This window comes from Copidosoma floridanum, unplaced genomic scaffold (genome assembly GCF_036245765.1).
Source record: "Copidosoma floridanum isolate Cflo_tuat_1 unplaced genomic scaffold, Cflo_Japanese_pri ptg000020l, whole genome shotgun sequence".
Classification (NCBI taxonomy): domain Eukaryota; kingdom Metazoa; phylum Arthropoda; class Insecta; order Hymenoptera; family Encyrtidae; genus Copidosoma; species Copidosoma floridanum.
Genome location: NW_028321897.1, coordinates 5661659 through 5676156, shown reverse-complemented (window position 1 = coordinate 5676156; position 14498 = coordinate 5661659). Strand labels below are relative to the sequence as shown.

Sequence of the window (14498 nt, the reverse complement as noted above, 5' to 3'; positions counted from 1 at the left end):
ACTCACAATGCAAAGTCTTGAAAGTTACCCTTAAAAAATATCACTTTACTGTGGTATAAATATGCAGTAGATGCTTTCGAGGTGTACCTTCAAAGACAAAGAGTTGCCGATTTTTGGCACGAATGTTTTTTTTTAAAACATCCAAGTGTTGAATATCACCGGTTTAGCTCACTTGTTGCGTATAATGGGTGTAATATTACAATGGTAAGTTAACAGAGCAACGAGATCAATTAATTTTACATAGGAAACAAAAAATTGGTGAGAATTAAAAGCAGTAAGTATATTAGACAAAAAAAATTGGAAGGAGGGAATGAATAAGTACTAGTATCACATAAATTTTTATAAGAAAAACAATTTATTCAATCATCGATATATTTACATAGCAATAAAATATAATTTTTGGTTCATTTCGTTGTTTTTTTTTTTTTTTTTTTTTTTTTTTGTCATTTTTCTCGCAATCGGTCACATATTTACGTTTCCTCGTTAAATCGCTAAAAAAACAGTCGCTTCCTCGCTATACAGACTTCGAACGAAACTCTACACCCTCGCTTTCACGCCGAAATTTCAACACGACAATTACACCTAAAGAGCTCTCATCGAGCGGACGATTAACAAATACACAGCTTTTTTTTCGTTTCCAAAGTCGTCTACTCATTACATTAACTATGCGTGCAGGCGCATGGAAAAAAATGGACCGCTCGATCTCTTGCATTGCGTTGAAGAAAAAAAAAAAATCACACCCAAGTATTTATACACTCGTACAATTCGCAACTGGGAAAACAAAATTTGCCAATTCGTGGTGTAGGTACTCGTTAAGTCTCATAAACTTGTGTACCTATCATTAATCGATTTTTTGGCTCCGCTTCATCCGTACATGTGATTCAATTGCCTATTTGCTACTTTAAATTAAAATTATTTTTTTCCTCTTTTTCCTTTGACTACGTCGAATTATAAGTTACTTAAAATCAACAGCTACAACTACACTAAGTGCAAATGCATAATGTATGGGTGTATGTAAGTACAATTGTTAATTTATATATGTATATATTTAGGTGTATGTATATGGTACAGTTGGTATACATTTTATGTATTGGTGGTATTTGACTCGAAGTATCGCTCTGCGATTTTTCGCCAGGTTGAAGTATAATTTTTTTTTTTTTTTTTCGTATTTTTTAATCATACGTACAAATGTTTTTTTTTTTTTCCCACCTCGTGAGTTACAGAGCAAACGCCGTCGAGCTCACCAGCGATCGAGCCTTTTTTTCTGGTAAACGGTGCCTTAAGCTATCTTTGGTCCTCTAGCCGTTATGAAACTTTTGCTCCACGATACAAGAAAGAATACCAATATTCATGGTTAAAGTCACTCATTGGTTTTTTTTTTTATACCCTTCCCTTACACAATTTTAATTTTCATCATTTTCCCGATCTACGTACACATCGACGCGGTAGCTGCAGCGAATCGACTGGACGACGAATCGTTCGTTTTCCATCAAAGTGAAAATTGGTCGAGCAACAATAGACAGCTGTTGTATTTTGATGAACAATCGATCAAACATGCTGCTGCACTATCGCGATCGGCGAAAACCGATGCAAAACCGATAACAAACATCGCAAATCATCAAACGCACGTCAACATTCCTTCGAAATCACGTACGGCTTTGGCTTCGATGGACTATGACACGTGAATATTAATATATACATCATGTTGAACGAAAAAAAAAAAAAAAAAAAAAACGCACGCACGAGTGCTATTATGGTACAATAAAGTGCAAATATGCGTAAAAATATCGGTGCAATATCGCCCACCATTTTTGACCCCCGAAAGATCACTTTTCGAACTCTTGCCCCCTCCAAATGAAAAAAAAAGTGCGCCAACTCCGCGGCAATAACCACATCATCTCGATGGTAGCATAGGTGATGCGCACATTATATAGAAATCGATAAAAGCCAAAAATACCTCGGCGTTGTTATTCCTCCACTCCTCGAGCGCAACTGTTCAAACTTCATGTGCTCGGATAACGCTCATTTTTGAAATACTCCCGGTATAAGGCCTTCCGTGATCCATACCCTATATATACATATACTCATCACAAAAACACCGAGTCGACTCACTCGCTCGGCATTCAGATACGCATATAGCCATGTACACTTATTATCTCTACCGGTGAGCATATATATATATCTGCATGCTATGAGAGATTGTTTATTCCATCGGAAAGTTATACAAATGGATACCCATCATTTTCGTCAAAAAAAAAAAAAAAAAAACAAAAAAAAAAAAACGCGTGAAACGCAAGGCACTCAAAGGCCACGTGTATCAACGACAAATACAATACAGGGCAAGTACGAACCGTCCTGATGTATGTACAAGTCGAAAATTTACCCCGGGCACCTTGTACGATCGCCCCTGTGCGCACATTACCTATATATACACAAACGCAACGGACGCGCGCATGGAATGCAAGAGGAAAAACACGAAGAAGAAGAAGAAGAAGCAGGGAGGCGATCGTTATCTCCGTATATTATATCCTCAACAGGTGCTGGCGCGCGCCAACCATCAGAGCCAAAGACGAACAGCTCGGAAGCTTCGAGAGGGGGACTCCTCTTCGGGAAAATCGTGACGGGGCGCTCTTTTTTTCTTCCCCCCCACCCAACCCTCTTCGATTTCAGCCAACACGTACCTTGTTTCGCGTGTGTAATCGGCATTGCGTATATATTTGTATATGTATACAAACAAGGTGCATCCATCGGGTCCATTGTTGTGTACAGCCGTGGTGATCCAAAGACGAAAAGCCAATGAAACTGTGGAATTTATGGGTAGGCGGGTGGGAGCCCTCAGCTGTCGGTGTAGGCCGTGGTTTCGGGCTCGGGGGGTAGGGTGGTCGTGGTGTCGGGGCTGGATTGGCAGGGCGCCCTTAGGGAGCGGTAATCGAGGGCCGGGGCGCTCGGGTGCTGGCCCTCGCGGTGCCGGCGCAGATCGACCTTACGCTGGAACGCCTTGTCGCAGAGGTTGCACTCGAAGGGCTTGTACCCCGTGTGCTTGCGCATGTGCGTTATCAGGTTGCTGCTCTGGGAGAAGGCCTTCTGGCAGACCACGCACTTGTGCGGCTTCTCACCTGTGGACAGAAAAAAACAGCAACAACGACATTGCCCCTTGTTAGCGATTACCTTCATCATATTATATTATCTTTGCTTTGCTTCTCGTTTTTCATCTTATGGAATTCACTCTATATAGTGTTGTTACCGATGGGACAAACATGTCTTCTTTCATATTATATACGTAATAACTCTTCTCTCTTACCATTTTTATGTCGTCCCGATATTAATATTTATAATTATATGCTATTATCGGTGCGCGAGGGTGTACACGTTTTACGCCCAATGTCCTTTGTCCGATCGATTTAGATATTATGTTGGTGGTGATTATATATATACGTAAAAGCACAGAAAAGTGCCACGCAGGGATATACATATACAAGTAATCGGGGGTAAAAGCGACGATGACTCAAGGCTGACCAAACACAGCTGCATCAACGCGACGGCCGCGTTAATTGTCAATTTATTTAATTCGATGCGCGCGCTTTTGCGTACATACGCTTTGTGTGCCATATACATACGTGAAAAGAAAGAAAAAAAAAAAATAATAATAATATAGAGTGTCGCGCACACTCTTGGTCAGCGGCGCGAGGGCATCGTTTGATTAATTGTCTTTTCAGGTGAGGGGATATATGTCGCACAACGGGATGACCGTGCGTTTTGTTGCCACAACTTGTTGTTTCAACTTGTTGGGCTTTTTCTTTTTTTTCTTTTTTTTTTTTTTTTTTTTTCTTTTGCATTGTGTTTTCTCGGGCGCGCTTTTATTTTTATCCACGCGATAACACTGCACTCTCGCAGCTCGGAGCTAATAACCGTCGTTTCCAGGCTGCTTCCAACCAGTGACTTTGGAAAATCCGAGTTGGAAAACGATGTGGTGGACAAAAAAGGAGGGGGGTTGCGACCACCCCGAGTCAGAGATTTAAAATCTCCGGTCCCGGGATTCCAAAAGACGGGGTATACGAGGAAGATCCCAACATATACACGGAACAGGTGGCAGGTGTGTTTTTGTTTCCAGTCACAGTCGGTCGGAGGCTCGCGCATACATATCGATCCATCTAGCACCTCATTATCGGCGCCCTCTTTTTTCTCCTCTCCTTCGTCTTCGACACATTTGATGTGTTTCTTCGTCGACCCTTTGTAAAAAGTACTGCTGCAGGAGGAGCACCTATATATACATACACACACACACCCGACTCTCTCGGTAAATATTTGCCCAAGCGCCTACGCTATATATATTATATGGCCTTCTCCTCGACTCTTCTTCTTCTTCTTTTTGCTCCTTTGCAAAATTCTCGGGTTTTCGCGAATCCTAACGGTAATAGGTACATGCACGAGTGTCGGGTTGTTGAGGATACGTTTGTTTATTTATTTATTTACACCCAAAGTGATGTACACGCGTATGATCGATAGCGCGGCGAAGGAGGGAGGGAGTGAGGGAACCTGCAATTTTCCGTGTATGCACCAGCGCGCGGGCGAAAGGGTTCGAGGAAAACTCTGCGAGAGTTATATATATATATATATATATACATATAAAGAAAAAAACGCCAAGGAAATAAAGTAGAAAATCAATCCTCGATTATGCATAAACTTATAGTCTCCCCCTCTTTCGGTGTGCTTATATAGGTATATACACACGCTACTTAGGTGGGTATATATATATACACACGTCTAATTCCAGCCGTACACGTGGTGTTCATTATTTACAACAAATGCAAATGCGGGAACCTCGTGATTATCAAGACGAGCCCGAGCTGTCATTAAGTATCGCGCTCTGCATATGTATATAATACACCCGATGGAGATGCACGAAAAATGTAACGATATATTATACGCATGGGCTTGCGGGAAGTTTTTTTTTTTTTTTTTTTTTCCTTTCTATCTAAATGCCACGGTATATCATATACAGTCATCGAGGGGATGGAAAAAAAGGGGGGTTAGTTAATGCAAAATCCCTCTTGTATATTAAACATGACTTGGTGCGTTTACCCATAACAATAAATTGTATTTACAGAGGGATGGATGAACGTGCTCAAAAATGTTTTGCCAAGTTTTATCGACTCGGTTATCCGCGTGAGGCGCTAACAGAAGGACGCGACAATAATGTACGGAGGTATATAGAAAACCAAAAGAAACATGATCAATAACTTTACGAAACGTTATAGTACAACCGTATAATTCAAAAGAAATCTGATGTCTATTGCGTTTGTTCGTGTATACGTTTATATGTTATAAGATAGAAAATCCTGACAGTATTATAACAGTCTTACAGGTCATGGTTGTATGCTTGTGTAATGGAAAATCATATTAACCAACTAAAATGATTTTTTTTATTTCGTGCCAACACACCGTAACTTGAAAGAACTAATAAGATTCGTACAGTATTTAAAGCTGTTGTATTCCTTATACTACAGCCCACGTTAAAAGACGATATTTTAAACTCAAATACGTTAAAAATTAGTACGATATAATAAATAACACATTTCAAATTCAAGAACAATTTCATTTGTTGATAGCGATGGATTTTCTTGGGAATCGCACCGTTAAAAATGTTTGTTTCACCTCATGCTAGCACGTAACGCGTGCATTAATTAATCGACACATTGTATATTGTGTAATATGCTTGTCCTCAAAAAAGAAGAAAAAACCCTTATTGAAGAGCGTACGTCAGAAGCGTTTGCTTCTTTATCGTTATCTCCGCGAAAACCCATCAGCCGGACAATTATAATGTTACATGTACTCGCGGGGCAAACGATAGCCACAGACCGTAACACGAGCCGATGTATGATGTTTGAGGTAAAAATCGTCGCTGACCTTGCGACCGAGGCACGCGCTATATACACGAGCTTCGCGCAATTTGCGTTTGAGCGATCGACGCGACCGCACACCCACATCGTTATCATCGCGCTCATTATACACCCTCCCCGAGCGCGCGGATTGTACTGTTTTTTGTTTTTTTTTTCCTTCCGTACAATAGCCATACGCGTAATCTAAGCCAATTAAACTCGAGTATCGGCCATACACGAGGATTATCCAGGGTGAACCGGTATCACTGCCCGCTGGTGCTTATCCGTCCGTTTCTACACATATTACATTATATTATTATATCGACTCGAAAAATACAAGGAGTACAATAAATGTCAACGTGTGTTGCGCGGCGGGCGATGGTGCATCCTCATCGTCGTTCCATCAAGGGGCTAATGACGGTTACTGTAATGTGTGCGCACACACACGCAGACATATACGTATAAAAGGTACCTTGTACACGTCCCGTGGATGTAATATATGGGGCAACGGCAAACGAAGCGAGACAAAACGGGACGACCCTCGATTTACCTTTTTTTTTTTTCTCCCCCTTTCGTATTTAATTAGCTCACGGGAGAGTGGGTGCCGCACGCGAGTGGCACGTGCGCTGGCCCCTCCGCGCCGGAAGCGCAGCTTAAACGCTACGTGTGTCCTCCCCTTTCCGCTGATGCGGTCGCGCGTCGCGTATGTTAATAAAAAAGAAAAAAAAAGGTGCAAGTAAAAAAACACGGGAATGGAGAGCTTTGCGTGAGTGCTTTCTCACGATAATCGGCATTGCTTCCTCTTTTTTTTTTTTTTTTTTTTTTTTTTTTTTGAGCCAAGACACAGTATATCGCTGGGATTGTTAAATATTTATCGGGGCGGGGCACGGGTGAGTTTGCGGAATGAGATGATGAGCCGAGATTGGGTAATACACGTGTGCGAGGTGGAAATGAAAGTATATATATACCCATATATACCTACCGCGGAGGATCGTGCGTCACCGCGTTTCGGGGGTGGGTGGGTGTAACAACGTTACGTATTAGGGGTTTTATCGTGATTCCGCGAAGGGGCCAATCAATTCGGATTATTCGTGGGTTCTTTTTGGATGGTTTGAGTAACCAAACGTACTTACTCTTTTTTTTTTTCCCCACCGAAAATCGATAATCGCGCGAGCTATTTTTCATTTCAACGCTTGTTGGCAGCTTTGAAATTTGGTGGAAATTTGCTACCGAAACCATCGAGTTTCTGTGTAGTTTTGTTTGTTAACGCGATTGACGGAAACTCTAGAATTCAGTACTATTGTAATGTCACGTCCGGATACAGTTTAAATAAAAACCGATATTCAGTGATTTTTCAATACAGCGCGAATCATCACGGAACACCCTATTTTTTCATCGCGACGTATACTATATGACCGTAACACACACCCGAAGGGTATACACAGTACCCACACACGGGTGGACGGGTTCGTGAAAGAATCATGGGGAGTCTGTTGGCGCTGAATATACCCTCTTGTACACTAATACGGCACGATGGCAGTCGATGGCCGGTACATGGGTGTAAGTACTTTGTTACCGAGTTTATCGTTCTTCCGGACATTAGGAAAGTTTCGGTTTGTCTTTTACACAGCGGTCGCAATGACGGAATACTTGGAGACGCGTGTCGCGAGGTTCACGATAAACCCATTACGAACAAACATATACTTTTATTGTCATCGCTGTTTTTTTCTTCCCCCGGTATGATTTAGCGTCACAAAGTGAGATCAATAATCATCCACAATCTATAAACGAATTTCGTCACTCTATCGCTCATTTTTCTCCACCAACCTTACGTCCGTATCATGCAAATTGGCAATGTAGTATTCCCTCCGGTAAAGACAAACGGCGGTAATTACCAATATATGCAAATGTATACATTTGAATGTACATCTGGAAGTGGTAAACGTGGAAAAAAAAAAAAAAAACAGTTGGAGCACCGGTACACATAGACACACCGGCGAGACGGAGCGAAAACAAAAGAAATCAATCAATCCGTTAGTTATCGTTAAACGAGAAAACGAATTTCACGGAAGACCGGGCCCCGAGAGAGCGCGTAAATCATCGAACTATATAACGCGCGCGCACTAACGAGGATAACCGCTGCTTTTATCTCTGATCTCTTTTTTTTTTTCTTTTTCTCTTAATATACGCATCGTTAAACCAACCCATTATACACGCGAGGGAAAAGCACCTCCGTTTTTGTATATATATTATCTCGATGGGTGCAGGGAGTATGTATACATGTATATGTATATTCACGGGGTGGGTGATTAATTCATTAATTTCCGAGCGCGCGAATCGGATAAATCACTGGGTGAGCCGGGCTTAATTGTTTAATAAACCTCGATCTCCTTCGGGAGTGGGCGATACCGATTTATCAACGCGCACACAAGCCTGCACCATATAGTGCGCAATCGAATCGTCCGTAATTACTCAAGCGGATGTATATTATACGTACACGGGGCATATGGCGCTTTTTCAGCCCTTTGACGAACTCGTTTTCTTTACGAAACACCCAACTCTTTCTTCCCCTCCCCCCCCCCATTTTTTTTTTACGAAGGTCACGACGATTGTTCCCCTTGTTTGCGAATCGAGGCTAATTGTCGGGTTGCGTGCGCGTTAGTGCACGGGACACAACTTAAACAACTTATTGGAGTTTCATCGGTTCGAGTAAATGCCAAAAATGAAAACGAGAAACTTTGTAACGAATAAACAATTATTACAATTGTGCGAGTAAACATTATATAAACACAACTTACCGGTGTGTATGTAGGTGTGTTTCTTCATGTCGGACTTTTGATGGAACCTCTTGCCGCAGTACTGGCAGGGGTAGGGCCTCGTGTCCGAGTGGATGAGCAAGTGGGTGCTCAGGGTGCTCGACCGCTTGAACGCCTTGCCGCACTGCTTGCACTGCAACAACGCGACCGAGAAAACCAGAGTTTAATTTTCTGATCGTCCATTTCTTTTTTTTTTTTTTTGTTCGTTGCGAGCGTGTATACAAATGTTTTAGGGAAAAGTGTTCATTCGCTGGAATGCACGTACAAAGCGAGGAAGCACAAAAATTTTTCAAAATTCAACGCGTGTACTTCGAAGCGTCGGGTCCCCTTATCGATTCTTTATTTTTGAAGCGATCGTCATCTATATTCGCCAAAGCTGATCAAATAGATGGAAATAGATCGATTTTCTCGTTTATTATTAAAATAATGGGCACGAGTTTTTGGCATTCGCAGTTGTGTTGCAATTACGTGTGTCAAAATATTTGAACTAAACGCGTGTTTGGATTTGTAGAGCGAACCGAGGGGGGGTAATGATTGACAAAAGTGTGTGGATGCGAGGAAAACAGGCTACGGGTAATATTTGTCAAACGGTGTTTTTAGCTCTGGAGATAACGGCAGCGCTAGTCTGTACAGATACGCGTTTCAAAGACACTTTTCGCGGTTCAGTGATTTTGGAAAAAATCTCACTGGTGTACATTGTGTGCCCGTTATCTTATCGGATTCGATCGAGTGCCGTTTAAATATAGGCTCCCCCGCGAGACGCACAAAAGCGTCACAGGTTGTAACTATGGCGCGTTCGGAAACTACGATGGAATAAAAAAAAGACGCCTCTTCGCAGCCAATAACGAACAAAGAGTGAAGTAGTTTACATCGAGATGTAAATTAGCAAATCGAAGCAATCGACTTTTTTTATTTTCCTCATAATATTGTATACCCCGTTGACGTGGACAATGCAACACAACAAATGGAAACACACAACAAACGGCGCATGAAAAATAAATACCCTTCGAAATCATCGCAAATCGACGTACACGTATATGTATATATCCGCTCCTCCTTAGCGCGTGCATAATTCACAAGCGCCGCGCTATTATCCTCCGCGCGTAAAAAAAAAAAAAGCCACCCCATTTCGTATTATAGAGGACGGAGCACCCCTAAGGACAGGTGTTATTTTCGCTCTTTTACGAGCGCACGTAAAACTCGCATGGCATGCACATATATATATGTGCGAATCTTCGATTTTTGAGCCATCTCCGTGTTTTTGCACCGAGTGACCTGAATCCCCCCCTCGAGTGTGGGTGTACCTATCGGTACTGTGATTGACGAGATATACAAAAAGCGAAAAATTACGCGATGAAGGAAAACATTTTCCCTATCCAAAGCAAAAAACGTGCGACGTATATATGTATAAGCATCGAGTTTCCCCGAAAGCTCGTTCATTTTGCCCAAAGTTGACAGAACCGTGTTTGTCCAGCCCGCAGACACGCACCCGTACTTATTCCCTTGTACGTACACTTTTGGTTTTACGATAAGTGCGCGGTACCCACGGTACCCGAAAATGGCGCGGTCAAAGTTATGGAAAAAAAAAAAGGTGTGCGCAACCAACCTGAAAGGTCCGCTCTGCCGAGGGCGGGGTGGGCGGTAGGTAGTGCTGCCTGGGCATCTGAAGTACCATGGGCTCGTTGTCGCCAATGGTACCAGCGGGCGAGCTGCGACCCGAGCGAGACTCTCGCTCCACCGAGGCTGGCCCCAGGGTCTCGCGGGCCTCGCGCTCGCACACCGACCCCGGCGACCAGATCTCGCTTTTGGCCCGACCCTGTTGATGGCGGCTCGTTTGGGGGGCGATCGTTTGACGGTGGTGGCCGACGCCGATCAAACGGGAGCTCGACAAGTCGCTCGGCTTCGTGCTCAGATTCAGCGGGGCCTCTTCCACTGTCGAGACAAGATGATTATTTATTGTTGGGTCGAGTGCCGGGGACCAAGCGCGGTTTAGCGAAAGAAGGAAAAGGGAACAAAGGTGTACTCACGGTATCTGGCTTTTTCGGGTGTGCACCTCCGCGGGGACGGTTCCATGGCCGAGGTAGGTGGCTCGGTAGCTTGCATGCTCGCGCCGACGGCGTCCTCGTGCTGTTGGCTCGGGTAGGTTGGACGGGCCGGGGTCAGCAGGAGACCCGCGGCCATGGCCTGCTGGGCCCACCAGGTGGCCACGCTACCGTAACCCCCGTACATCGTCAGGTTGCAACGCATCTCCGCTCCTACAAGGGGCCAACAGGAGACGGGTTGTGCGTTAGTTGTGCACAATATTATATACGTATACCTTTTTTTTTTCTCAAAGAACCGATTTTCCTCGCGTTGGGACCAAAGAATAACCCCCGTACGTATGGCGCACTTTCGCAACCCTCCCCCCCTATTGTGCGAGCAACCCTATAACGTATATAGGAAAGGTTTCGCGTGATTTCTCCCCCACGACCAGCGATGTTGTGAAACACGCGAAGCGTATAATATATACCATTACAAAAGTGCGTAAACCGCAGGTGGGTTTATACTACGTTTAATGGTGAAGAAAGAAAAAAAAGGCATCGTTCGGAGACTCCTCGGGGTTTGTGGTCTCAAAGCGGGCCCGTCCCACGGTGAAAGAGAGGAACAAAAAAAAAAAGTACGAGGGCTCTTTCGTCACTCGCGGTGTAGCAATGTATATGGTACGTACCTCTGTTGGGCAGGGCGGTCGAGGAGGGCAGCCTCGGCAGGTCCCCGTTGTACCCGGCGGACACGAGACTGAAGGCGCTCGTCCTCTCGTGGGTGCCCGCGGGCTGCTGGTTGCTCATTGTCGTGCCCGAGGGACTCCAAGGGTGGATGGACGGGCTGTTGGGGGGCGACAATGTCACCGGGGGCGACAGGGTGCCCGCCGGCAGGCCCAACACCGTCGCGCCCCTCATGGCCCCGCACTCGAGTTCGGCTTTCATGTGCCAATCGGTTTGCTGGCGATGCCGCACGGCTTCTGCAAACGCGGTTAACGATTGTTGTTACGCCCCTTAACGAGGAAACCGAGAATTCTCGTGTCCAACGTACCCCCCGTAGGGAAGAGATCGGCACCCTTCCAACCCCTACTTTCGTATACATGTACGAGAAAAACGAGCGCGCGTACCGTCAGGGCGACCCGCCATACTTTCGCGCCGGGTCAACGAGAGACTCCGCGAGGGTAAGCCTTTTCATAATACGTATACCTCTGTATAACTGTCCGAAGGCGCCGGAGATTTGGCGACGATTTCGCGGAAAAAAAACAAAACGAGACAAACAAAGGCCGACACATGTCGATCGCATGGAAATCAATGTTTGCACAGAAGGCGGCCTCCCGTTTGCTTATACAATACGCGCGTGTACGTGTAATATTAGGTTCGAAAAAAAAAAAAAGAGAGGGAGAGTAAGAAAAAGCGGTACCGATTTCAGCACGCGAACGTATTAAAATAAATACCCGGGTTTCCAACATCTCGGTGCACGTGTTAATTAAAAAAAAGAAAAAACACGCGTGATTTTGCCGTACATCTTTCGGGCGATTGGTACTTTACGCGATAAGAGATGGACGAGTGGCGCATGGTGTTGAACACGATTAAACACAAGAGTGGAAAAAAAAAAAGAAAAAAATCGGTAAACATAAAACCCGGCGATCGGCAAGCAAAAGCAAGGGAAAACCATAACCGGTAAGGAAAAGCAACTCACCGCACATGTCTCTCCGCAGCTCCGAAGGGGTGCCGAGCTCAGAGCTGCCCAGCTCGGCTCGTCATCCTCGACCAAAAGGCAAACCACAACCGAGATAATCGCAAACAAATTGTTGAAATGGTTATCGATCACTGCGGCTCCTCCGAAAGGTTTATCAATCAATTTGCACTTTCGATAAATGAAACTGTTACAGCACACGTGGAAGGGTTGTGCGAGTCACAGCGGGGCAAGAGAGGAGAAAACAACAATAATAAAAAAATAAAATAAAAAAAACTGAACCAGAGGGAAATGAAGCGAGAGCGCGAAGAGGTTGTTAATCGTACGTACGTCCGGCTCAAGCTCCGAGGGCCGACTGACTTTGAAGCGCGTGGCTCGCTCGCTCGGGGCCTTCTGTTAATACCTGCTTCTTCTTCTTCTTCCCTCCGCGTGCAGGTAGGATAGTTACAAGGTAGTACACACGCAGTTGTCTCCCTCTCTCCCTTGCTCTTTTTCGGTGATCGTCTTCTTTCGAGCTTCCCCTTCGCTATAGGTGTATATATATACCGGCGCCCCGCCACGCGTGCGCGTGCCACGCATTCGACAGGTATATGTATCGGGCGCATCCCCGGGTCGTACGTACGGCTATACGTGCCCCCTCCCCTGCCATTGTCCGGTATACCTATTGTGTTTTAGTGGGCGGGGCTACTGCGGGGGTGTCGTGAATACGCGGACGGGAGGGATTGCTTTTTTTTTTTTTTTTTCATACAACGGGTTAAAAGCTAACTTTTGGATGCAGGAAAGGAAGAGTCGAGGGTAGGTATACTGGTTTGGGGGTGACGTTTTACCGGTTTGTGTACATTCAAGGTGGAGGGGCTACTTTGAAGCTCGTTTTTGGGGGCTCATACAAAGGGATATATACGAGTCGGGAAACAAAAAGATTTTGCTTATGCGGAGTTGTGTGTGTATTTGGAGAGTGATAAGGCGCTATCTCGCGGTTTTTTTTTTTGTTTTTTTGTTCCCAAGTTCATCGTACTCGGGAGAGCTGGACTGAGCGGTGCGTGTGAAATTTTAATACGGAATGTGTACATTTGCGCGCGTCTCGAGGGATTTTGATTTTTTTTTTTTTTTTTTCGGTTACATCTGAATTTATCGTGATTTATTGTGTTTTTTGAGGAGGTGAAGCGTACCTCGTGGATGGGACGGTTCATAGGAAATGGAAAGTTTACAATTTTCCGTGGCTTTTTCAGTGATTTTCAAACTGCAATTGTTGAAATAATCACATGGTTAGTATAAATTATTTGTACCTACATCTTTTGTCCGTAAAATTATTTTAGCTCATAAGAATTTTTGTGATCCACCCTATAAATATTCGTAAGTGGCAATGTGCCTCATACGCACGATAATGATATATCGATACAGATCAAGTGGAATTGGGACGATTCGTGCATGGGGACAGAAATAAGTTCTACTGATTAAACTTTAACAGCTCAATGGAAAAAGATGGATGACAAAATTAAAACTCTTAATCAAATGATCTTCGCAGTGATGCCTTGCGTCTAAAAAAAAAATAAAGAATTATGTTCAGTTTTATTTGAGCGTTTTGCTACAGGATGAATAATAATAATAATAATAATAATAATAATAATAATAATAATAATAACAATAATGAGTATTTAGCCTCAATAAAAATTAAAGATAAACAAAGTACGTTGATCTTTTGGTGGAAAAATAAATGATGATCAGATTTCAAAATTCATCACGTAATTCAAAGAAACAAAAACCTTTCTTTTTTAATCTCGTTTCGGGTCAACGTTGCCGACGAAAAGAGCGATTTCATGTATCAGGTGTTTTGAAAATCAACAACTCGGCTGTCTTTTTCGGCATCCGAATCGTCAAATATTTTGCTTTTATAGCCTCCAGTTGCCGAAAATGAAAAATCACATCCAATCATCGAAAAAAAGTACACCGACCTCGATATAATATTTATCCAGAAAACATTGCGCACTTGCGATACAAAATATATACCACCTGTACTTCTGATTCATAACAATACATTACAATGAATCAAATTGTAATCGAGAGATGATGTATTTTTGTTTAAAAATTT

General features: G+C 43.7%; 1 protein-coding gene across 1 annotated transcript; it reads right to left on the bottom strand.

Annotated features, from left to right (window-relative positions):
• Window positions 1–2699: 2699 nt before the first annotated feature.
• Window positions 2700–12764, bottom strand: LOC106647003 (uncharacterized). Its single transcript, XM_014363242.3, has 6 exons — window positions 12413–12764; window positions 11403–11693; window positions 10723–10950; window positions 10302–10627; window positions 8678–8828; window positions 2700–3116 (listed from the first exon to the last, which is right to left on the bottom strand). The coding sequence occupies exons 1-6, from the start codon at window positions 12417–12419 to the stop codon at window positions 2836–2838; spliced, it is 1284 nt and encodes a 427-aa protein (XP_014218728.2). The 5' UTR covers window positions 12420–12764; the 3' UTR covers window positions 2700–2835.
• Window positions 12765–14498: the final 1734 nt, after the last annotated feature.